At 54.4% G+C, this 10,167-nt stretch overlaps 1 protein-coding gene across 1 annotated transcript; it reads right to left on the minus strand.

Annotated features, from left to right (window-relative positions):
* Positions 1–3,688: 3,688 nt before the first annotated feature.
* Positions 3,689–8,076, minus strand: LOC125539218 (aldehyde dehydrogenase family 3 member F1-like). The gene is made up of 9 exons (XM_048702599.1): positions 7,730–8,076; positions 7,542–7,610; positions 7,338–7,434; positions 5,179–5,385; positions 4,870–5,099; positions 4,609–4,769; positions 4,442–4,532; positions 4,212–4,361; positions 3,689–4,114 (listed from the first exon to the last, which is right to left on the minus strand). Exons 1-9 carry the CDS (start codon positions 7,964–7,966, stop codon positions 3,878–3,880), a joined length of 1,479 nt encoding a protein of 492 aa, XP_048558556.1. The 5' UTR covers positions 7,967–8,076; the 3' UTR covers positions 3,689–3,877.
* Between the last annotated feature and the right edge of the window lie 2,091 nt (positions 8,077–10,167).

A 10,167-nucleotide genomic window follows, 5' to 3' on the forward strand; every position in this document is an offset into this window, starting at 1 on the left:
GATACCACTGCCGCAACATCCGCTCTAGGACACTCGAGACGGGCGACCTAGTCCTGAGGCGGGTCCTCTCCAGGGAAGGGTTGCATAAGCTTTCACCAATGTGGGAGGGCCCGTTCAAGGTCGTCCACATCTCCAGGCCTGGCGCCGTGCGCCTGGAAACACAAGACGGGGTACCAATCCAAAACGCCTGGAACATCCAGCACCTCCGGAAGTTCTACCCGTGAAGCAAGGCCCGGAGCCTGTGAAGAAGGCCCAGTGCATGTGAAGAATCGCCGTCCGTGACACTCTCACGTAATAATGAGTTGGGGCTGTACATGCCCCAGAGTCTCAGGAGCGCCGGCCTCAGGTCCTGGGGCTCCCGTCCACGCCTAGTGGCAGCACTTAGCTCCGTGCTGGTGAGAAGACTTGAAGACTAGATTAGGTGCCGGACGCGGCTTTTCATTTGCTTTCCATAGTTGGCTTGCTTTTCCTTAATCGAAGTTTGCTTTTGGCGTTCCTTGCTGATCTGACCCCCTCACCTCTCACTGGATTTTTCCGGCTTGGGTTTGCTCGCGCTCTCTCTCTCGCATGCCTCGCGAGGGGGCTAGGCAGGTGCCCTCGCGAGCATTTTCTTTCCCCTTCTCTGCCTTCTCGCGAGCCACCCTCGTTCGAGCCCAAAAGCTGGTGTGATTCTCCTAGTCCGTGCCCCTCGGGTACCGCAACACAAAGCGCCAGGTCAGGGCCAGGGTGATCGACAAATCTTTTAGCGCACTTCCTAACGAGTTTTTGCAGTTCCCGAGCGAATGCAGGCCGCCAAGGCAAGATGGACACGAGGAAATGAGCGCCTCGTGAGGAAGAGGGCGTCCCGAATATACCAGGTTAAGTTATCTTCGCACGAAATAACGACACAACACGGGAACAACACGCATAGTGCAACAACCAAGGAACTATAGTTCGATACACGCCCCCCTGGGCCCATACTGGTTTCATTCTTGATGCGGGAAAAAGAGTAAAACAAAAGTGGCGTTGCAGCAATCCGCGGAGGCAGACCCCTAGCGGCACCCCGAGCCTAGCCGGATCCTTCTTCGCGCTTCACGGAGGCGCGACGACGAGATGACCCACTGCCGCCTTCAAAGCGGGCGCGGCGGCTGGTCGTAGCCACTGCTGCTGGAACTGTCACCAGAGGAAGAGCCGCCGTAGCTGGACAAGACATGGCCGCCCCCGAGGGCAGGTTCGCCCTCATCCTCGTCGCGGCCGTCCCCGAGACCGAGCACCTCCTCACCATCGTTCTCCTCGGGGCAGCACCCGGCGCGGCGACCATCTTCCCCAAACACCCTCACGTAGAGGGTCGATCCACCATCGTACTTAAAGTGGAGGGCGCACCGCCTGCCCAAGCCACGCGTGTGGGCGAACGTCTGCCAGCCGCGGGCCAGAGCTATGTTGCCCGCGACGGAAGTCGCGACTGCAACCCAAGAAGCCTTGCTACAGCAACCACCCGCCTGCAGCCAGAGTCTGCCTGGACCGGAGGCCGGCAGCTCGTCGGCGAAGAAGCGCGGAAGTGGGAGCCAGTTGCCGGTCGGGTTCTCCGACCAGATGACAAACTCCGGCGACACTTCCATCGTGTGGAAGCGCGGAGGGGGGGGCGGGGGGGGGGGGGGGGGGGGGGGGGGGGGGGGCGCCACCAGAGCACGCCTCCCCTCGTCAACTGGATCGCCATGGCTGGGACGACCCCTCCGCGTGTCGCGGCGCTGCTCCGACGGTGGGCCGCGGCAGGGGACGCGGTGCGCTTGCGCGAACGGCAGCGCCCGTGCTTGGGCGCCGGGGAGCCGGGTCCCTCGCGAGGGGCCTTTCCCTTCTCGGCGGCGGAGAACTTCTTTCGTGGCGCCATTGGTGACACTGCAAGCAATGGAGCGAAGAAGAAGCAAGCAAGCGAGGAAGAGATGGGCGACGGGGACTCCGCCCCCTCCCCATTTATAGCAAGAGAAGGCCAACCGGCGCCTCCCACGATCGCAGGTAATGATGGTTCTCCTTGCATGTCGCAGAGACTTGTCAAGTCGTGCAGTTGCCGAGGCAGCGTGGGAAAACGGAGACGCCCACGTCCAATCAACCGCCACGCGACAACCGAGGTCGCAGGCTTTTGGGGGCCCGCGGTGCTCCGTACTTGACCCTTGGCTTCGCCGTGAAGCCAAGCCCGAGCGCACCTTGGGCCCGGGGGCTACTGTCGGTGTTCTAGGAATGGGGGTCCCCAGACTTGCCTGCCTGCGGCCCGCGGCGTGGCTAAGCCAGCAGGCCGTACGGCCCATCTTCATCAACAAGGCATCCAAGACCCTCGCGAGGGGCCAAGCCTCGCGAGGCGGACGACACAAGACCTCCTCTGGAGTGGCCTGGTCGGGCAGGCTCACGAGGGGCGGAGATAACAAGGCGAGGCAAACCTCATGAGGCTCTCGTGACGTGAGCCATGACGATCGACACCAGGCGAGCGCCAGCGCGCGCAGCGTCCTTGTTTCCTCTTTGGTGCTAAGGAGGCCAGCGCAGGCGAGGAGTACCGAGGCATCAGGCAAAGGTTGCCATATCGGTGCAACAAGACCAAGACCAGAAGGACGGCAAGACGGAGGTCATTGTGGAGCCCAAGACGGCGTCACCACCAGAGCCTTTCGCAGGCGGAGACCACCTTTATCAGGATAGCTTGTACTAGCTGCCCCCCTTCAAATTTGCCCGCCGTTATTGGCTCCCTTCCCGCTCAATATTTGGGAAGAGGACCAGGGCCTCTATAAATAGGACTAGCCACCACCATAGGCAGGGACGGGTCAGCAAGATCATCCCCACACACACAAGTTAGCCAAGCACGAGAACACCTCACCCTCAAGAGGCTGTTCTTCCCATTGTATTGTTCATCATCAGCCCAAGAGGCAATCCACCACCACCACACTGGAGTAGGGCATTACACCACAATGGTGGCCCGAACCAGTATAAATCTTGTGTCTTTCTGTGTTGCGAGTTCGTCGAGTTCGTCCGCGAGATCTTAGCGAGCTAGGGCATAGATCGGTGGGAGGAAAAGACTTCGCGCGCGCCTCAGTGTTCGAACCTTAAGGGTTTGCCGGAACCCCACATCCGACAGTATTACCTCTCGTTGACAAAACCCTTCTCTCCGGACTGGTAGGTATCCACGGGTCTCTCCATATATCAATTGACTCGCCGTTTCCTACCCTCCAAACATAACTTCTTTTGAAAAATTTCAGAAAATACTATCTGAGATAGAGAACCGACGTATTTTGTTTCATACTCCCTCCATTTCTAAATATAAGCCCTTTTAAAGATTTCAATATGAGCTACATGCAGACGTATATAGACATATTTTAAAGTGTAGATTCATTCATTTACCCCGTATGTAGTCCGCATTATAATCTCTAAAAGGTCTTATGTTTAATTAATTTTTTTGTTTAGGCAATAACGTAAGCTAGAACTTTGGGTCCTTCCCCTAAAAAAAGAACTTTGGGTCCATCATTTATTTATTTATGATAAAAATTTTTGGGTGCTTCATTGTATCAAGTGTGGTAATTTGCGATGTAGTACTATTTTGAATGTCTGCACCCGGAACGCAGCAATACCTTATCTCGCTCACAAACTCGCCGCAAAACACTGTATACGTGAAGCACTCTGGACGTCTAAAACAAATACACAAAAAAGGGACCTTGGGGGGCAGACTGGATGCAAAAAGAACATTCTTCTTCTATTATTGGCACACTAGCAAGTACCGAGTGCAAACCTGCTACGCAATCCTAGTAGTACAAACTAACGTGGTATGTTTATTATTCATGTACTTGTTCATCCACTCGCTCATCAAATAATAATTAATTAATTTCCTGGGCGAAACCCAGACGTGCATGCATGGCCGTATTCATCTCCGCAGGCCGAGGAAGGTGAAGATGAAGCGGACGTAGTCGTAGCGGAAGAGGTGGCGCATCATGGCGATCTTCTGCTCGTCCCACGGCGGGTACCTCAGCATGGCCTCCACCAGGAATCCCCGCCGCAGCACCGCCTTCTTGTGGCTGAACATCTCGAAGGAGTACTTGCCGTGGTACTGCCCGAACCCGCTCTGCCCCACGCCGCCGAACGGCAGCGTGTCCACCCCGAACTGCACGCATGCAAATCCATCGAGGCGCCATGGTTAAACCACGTACTACCGGTCAGAAGAAAATGTAGCTCTAGTTGGTACGGGCGGCGCGGCGTACCTGTACGACGGCGTCGTTGAAGGTGACGCTCCCCGACGACGTCTCCTCCACGATCCGGCGCTTCAGCGGCGCGCTGTCGGTGAAGGCGTACACGGCCAGCGGCTTCGGCCGCGCCCTCACGAACGCGATGCTGTCCTCGATCTTCTTCACCTGTACCACAGGGAGACACCATTTTCATTCATCTTCTTCGCCCTTGGTTTTGGTGTTGGGTTAGCAGTAGTAATTGGTACCGTGATGATGGGGAGCAGAGGGCCGAAGATCTCCTCGGTCATGATCGCGGAGTCCAGCGGCGGGTTCAGCAGTATTGTCGGCTCGATGGACCTGATGAAGTCTTCTTTGATGAGGACGGAGACGAGGAAAACTAATTAATATGCAGATGGGTTCAGGGTGCACTTACAGGTTCTTGGCGTCCAAGCCGCCGCCGTGCAGGACGGATGCCGCCACCGCCGGGTCCTTGAGGAGGTTACTCAGCCGCTGGAAATGCCGCCCGTTGACGATCCGCGCCATCTGGTCCGAGTCGGCGATGAACCTCTTCAGCGTCGACTTGAGCACCTTGATCTTCATCATCAGCCAAGAGAAACGAGCACGCGACGTGTGGTTAGGATGATCTGATCGAGAATTACATAGCCATCAGACAAAACCGTGCGTGCGTGGGTACCAGGGTGGGCGCGAATCGCTCCTCGACGAGCACGTAGTCGATGGCGATGCAGGCCTGGCCGGCGCAGGACGACCACTTGGCGAAGATCACGCGGTTCACCGAGGTCTGGAGGTTCCTCCTGCCGGCGACGGCGTCGAAGATGCAGGGGCACTTCCCGCCCAGCTCCAGCGCCACGGGCGTCAGGTGCTTCGCCGCCGCCGCCATCACCACGCGCGCCACGCGCGGGCACCCTGCCAATGCCAAGGGTTGCACCTGATTAGCACCATCAGTGGAATTAGCAGCGCTTGTCATTCAGTTGGTTTACTGTACCGGTGAAGAGGACCTTGTCCCATCTGTGCTCCATGAGCTGCTCCCCCACCGCGGGGCCGCCCTGGATGACCTTCACCGCCGTGGCGTCCAGGTACTCGCCTATGTTCTCCTCCAGGAACCTGGCCGTGGCCGGCGCCAGCTCCGACGGCTTCAGCGCCACGGCGTTCCCGGCCGCTATGGCCCCGATCAGCGGCTCCAGAGACAGACCTGCGCACGTACATACACACTGACCATGCATCATGCATGCATTGACGATGTAGTGACACAGAGAATTAGACTGGTTTCCTCGTTCAGTACGTACTGTACGTTAGCAGGTACCCTATCGATCCATTTCCATTGACCAACTTTGAGCAAGCATGGTAACTCTAGGACGGCCGGTTTTAACCATTACTGGTGAGACCAGCGAGGTGAAGTTTTAAGTTTTTTGCCCCAGCAGCGGAGGTGGTACCAGTGTCCATGCCTGCCAGGTCGTCAATGCGATCTTTGGCGTAACCGGACAGGGTGTAATTTGAGATGTGCTACAGGATAAAGTTACGACAGCGTGGTGCGTTGCGTCCGTTCCATAGGCAGTGGACCAGCAGCTTATTACCTCCCGGGATCTAGGGCATACCACGACACCACACAAGCTTATGTACGTCGCTGACGGAGGTAGATCCATGCGATAACAGTACGTACGTAGTGAAACCTCTCGAACTGCAAGCGCTGTCGCACGGCATGTGCGCTGAACTAGCGACTCTAGCGTAGCGTATGACTCTTCATTAAAAGGGCATGGCTCAATCAGGGCCGGGGCTTCACCGACGCGCAAACGGACGAGGGAAGGCACATGGAAGAAATTGAAGGCGCTTGGACGGAGGCCGCGGATTGGGGGAGAAATAGAATAAGGTGGTTCTCCCTGGTCCATATGCGATCCAAGAAAAGTCCTTTGCCTCCTCCGTTGGTCCCTTCACTCTCGGCTGGTGAGATGGTTACCCCTCTGTCGTACTACATGGCACTCACGACAGGACACAAGTGTTTTGTTTAGACTGATGAACATCGGCGACATATTACCATGTCACTCGAAAATAACCACTATTTTTAGTACAATGCTAGATTTACTACAATATTTTCTGCGAACTGCGTCATCTTTAGCCTGGGTGTTTGAAGAAATCACCATTCACCCGCAAAGAGAGAGAGAGAGAGAAAATGAAATCGCCATTGAACCCTCAATAAAAAAGTCGCCATCAAACAAGAGAGAATATCAATATTGACATGGCTTGCGTACTCTTTTTTTAGGGGACATGGCTTACGTAATCTTGAAGGGATTGCCGACGTAGTAAACACAGCCGACGGACGATTCCTCATCTTTTTATTGTGATAAAATGAATTCATATTCTTTCAGCCATCGGATGATTATCGGACCGCCGAGAAGGCAAGTAGTGGCCGTAAATCTGCTTTATAATTCAGCTAACGTGTGCTACATGGCAAATCAGGTAAGGAGTTCGAGCTAGGCGAGTGTATGCTGTGTTGTATCCTCTCCCACTTCCGCCTCTCTTATCTATGTTACTCTTGTTTTCTCCTATCTATCGATGAAATGATACGCAAGCTTTGCGTATTCGCGAAAAGAAATCGACCCATTTTGATGAACTGTCCCTATTGAAGTGGTATTGGAGTACTGGACTCCCTAGGCCAGAGAGACTGATGGGGTGGTTCACTTCTGTATGTGCAGCTATGACAACAGCGACGTGCTAATTCATGCACCGATGCACGTATAGTTCCATAGCCTAGCTGGTACGCAACGCATGTGTCTGCTGTATGGAGGGAAATTAAGTGGACCAGTGAGCGAAACTGTCAAACTTCAGCGGACCCATGAGGCATGAGCGGAAATGTGAAATTCAGGGATATCACTCAGTGGAAATGTGAAATTCAGTAATACTATGATTGAATGGACCATTTCTTTTTACTGCCGATAGGAGTTGAGCCATTTTTCTCGCGGTCTCACGAGTGGGAAGTCACTGTATCGTACTGTACCACCCTAGTTCTTGAGTGCAAGATTAATCGTGCTACAACTCGTGAGAAGAGAAACGAAGGAGTACAGTAGCTAAATTGGCAAAAAGTACAACGTACTGGTACTAGTTAAAATGAGAGATTGGTTGTCAATCAAATATAGGAGTAGTGCTTACCCAAGGGGAAGTTCCAGCAGGAGAAGATGAGGACGACCCCGAGCGGCTCCGGCACCACCTGCGCGCTCGCCGGGAACGCCACCAGCGGCACCCAGACCTGCGCCCCCATCCATGACACAGCGGAGTTAGGTTCCAAAGCAGCTGGTGTGCGACTGCAAACGAACAGTATGCATTGTAGAGTGACCAATAGTGAGTCGAGCTTGCCTTCTCCGGCGCCGCCCATTTCCCGATCTCCCGCAGCGCGGCGTTGGCCGACTTGGTGAGCACGCCTACCTAAACACCCCCAAAACCACCGGCATAGTTCAGATTGTATGTATGGACGGCTGCGAGCGCGGCGTACGACGACGACGACGTGCGACGGTGCAGATGAGATGAGACGAAGGGGGAAGAACCTCGTCTCTGTAGGCCTCGGCGCGGTGCTTGCCGAGGTCGTCGTGGAGCGCGCGGAACGCCTCCTCCTCCTTGTCGGCGAGGAGCCGGAGGAGGCCACGCAGCTGGGACTGCCGCCACGACAGGGGCCGGGTCCTGCCGCTCTCGAAGGTCGCCCGCAGCTCGCCCAGGCGGCGCTCCACCGCCTGTGGCGCCACCGCCGCGCCGATCTCCTCTACGCTGGTCGCCATTGAGCCCATGCTCTCCGCTCTCCCTCCCTCTCGATCTCACTCGCTCGCTCAGTTCTGCTGCTCCAGTGCTCCACTGTGAGTTTTTGCTCCACCGTGAGTGTGAGCAAGTGACGGCTCGCTCGCCGGTAGGCCCATTTATCGCGACGGTCTCGCGCCCATGCTGCGCACGGGGCTTCAATGCGGGTACCGGCGCAGTCGACTGCAATTATTTTCCCCATTAATGCGGTTACTGCAGCTCGGGTTTGATTGGTGTACCATTGCCGTAAGTGCATCTTCAGAGTCGGGTGTAGGTTGGCCGGCATTGATCCTTGGAGAGCGTGCATCCTCATTCCGCGGCCCGCTGCTTCGTTGGTTGAATGCATGATATGATTGGGCATGGCGCATGGTCCGGTTGGGAACTGGCGACGTGCACGCATATGCGTTCGTATCAAGTGTGCATCACGTTGCGCATTTTCTTACATGAACGCTGTACGAACTTCCTTCGTACCCGTGCATTGGACATCTTAGGTGATGCATTAGAGCAACTTCAATGGGGCGACTCAAATGGACGGTGATTTCGTTCGTTTTTTGTCCGTTTGAATCGGCCGCCCGTCCGGCGTCCGCCCTGTTTTAGATATGGGTCGGTAGCGCGCCTAACGCGCCGACCCATATGTGCCGGCGTGGTCGGCTAGCCGTCTTATTTTGTATTGATGAATTTGCATTTAAATATACAATCAAATAACATAGTTTGAACGGAATAAAATAGCATAGTTTTATAAGTCGAATAAAAATAAAAATGTCTCGCATAGTTCTCATATAGTTTTGCAAACGAATAAAAAAAGATACATTTATTGGTTGCCAACATGAGTCGACACATGCTCAATCAAATCACTTTATAGTTGCACGTGAGTTTCCCAATCACGCATGCCATGATGAAATTGAATGAACTGTTCAAACGTTGCCGCTCCTCCATGCTCAGGCATAATATTCTCACCCTGAAACTGAAACCCTTGATCGTACAGACGTTCCGGGCGCTCGTCTTCTACGATCATATTGTGCATGATCACACAAGCAGTCATCACCTCCCACAGTTTCTGCGTGCTCCAGGTATTAGCAGAATACATAACGATGCCCCATCGAGATTGCAAAACACCAAAGGCACGCTCGACATCCTTCCTAGCACTCTCTTGCTCTTGGGCAAATCTTTTCCTCTTTTTTCCGACGGGGTTGGGCATTGTCTTGACAATAGTGGTCCACCGAGGATAGATACCGTCACCCAGGTAGTATCATTTGTCGTAGTTGTGGCCGTTGACAGTAAAGTTCACCGGTGGGCTGTTGCCTTCGGCAAGTCTAGCAAACACCGGCGAGCGCTGAAGCATGTTGATATCATTGTGTGATCCGGCCATGTCAAAAAAAGAGTGCCAGATTCAGAGATCTTGAGACGCCACGACCTCTAGTATGACAGTGCAAGCTCTGACATGGCCCTTATACTGCCCTTGCCAAGCAGAAGGGCAGTTCTTCCACTCCCAGTGCATGCAGTCTATACTGCCAAGCATCCCTGGGAAACCCCTGCTGGCATTCATCGCCAACAAAACAGGATGTATCTTCAGCAGTCGGCTCTCTCAAGTACTCAGGGTCAAACACAACAATAACAGCCTTGTAGAACTTATACAGGGACTCTAGGCATGTAGACTCGCTCATACGGACGTCCTCGTCAATGAGATCACCGGGCACTCCGTATGCAAGCATTCGGATGGCGGCAGTGCATTTCTGATAAGAGGAGAAACCAATCTTGCCAACGGCATCCTCTTTGCACTCGAAATAGTCATCATAGCCGACCACCCCCTCTTCAATACGGTTAAAAAGATGCCTACTCATACGGAAACGGCGGCGGAATTTTTGATGTTTGAACAACGGGTTTGTTGTATCAAAGTAGTCCTTCCAAAGAAGGAAATGCCCGCTCTCTCGTTTACGATTCAACGCCGGAAGGTGGCCTGGAATGGAGCCACGGAACAACGGCTGTTGGCTGTTGAGGTGGTGATGGACCAACACGACAGCCAATATCTCCTCCTCGTCATCGGACGACGAATCGTCGGAATCGCAAAGAAAATTGTGAAAAAAGAACTCGTCGGCGGAGTCCATTTTGTACCTTGGCAAACCGTCGAACAACTTGCGGGCGTCGACCAAGGAGACGGTCGGCGAAGGGAGTCGCGGCGCGCACAGACTAGCTA

Source organism: Triticum urartu, chromosome 2 (genome assembly GCF_003073215.2).
Source record: "Triticum urartu cultivar G1812 chromosome 2, Tu2.1, whole genome shotgun sequence".
NCBI lineage: Eukaryota > Viridiplantae > Streptophyta > Magnoliopsida > Poales > Poaceae > Triticum > Triticum urartu.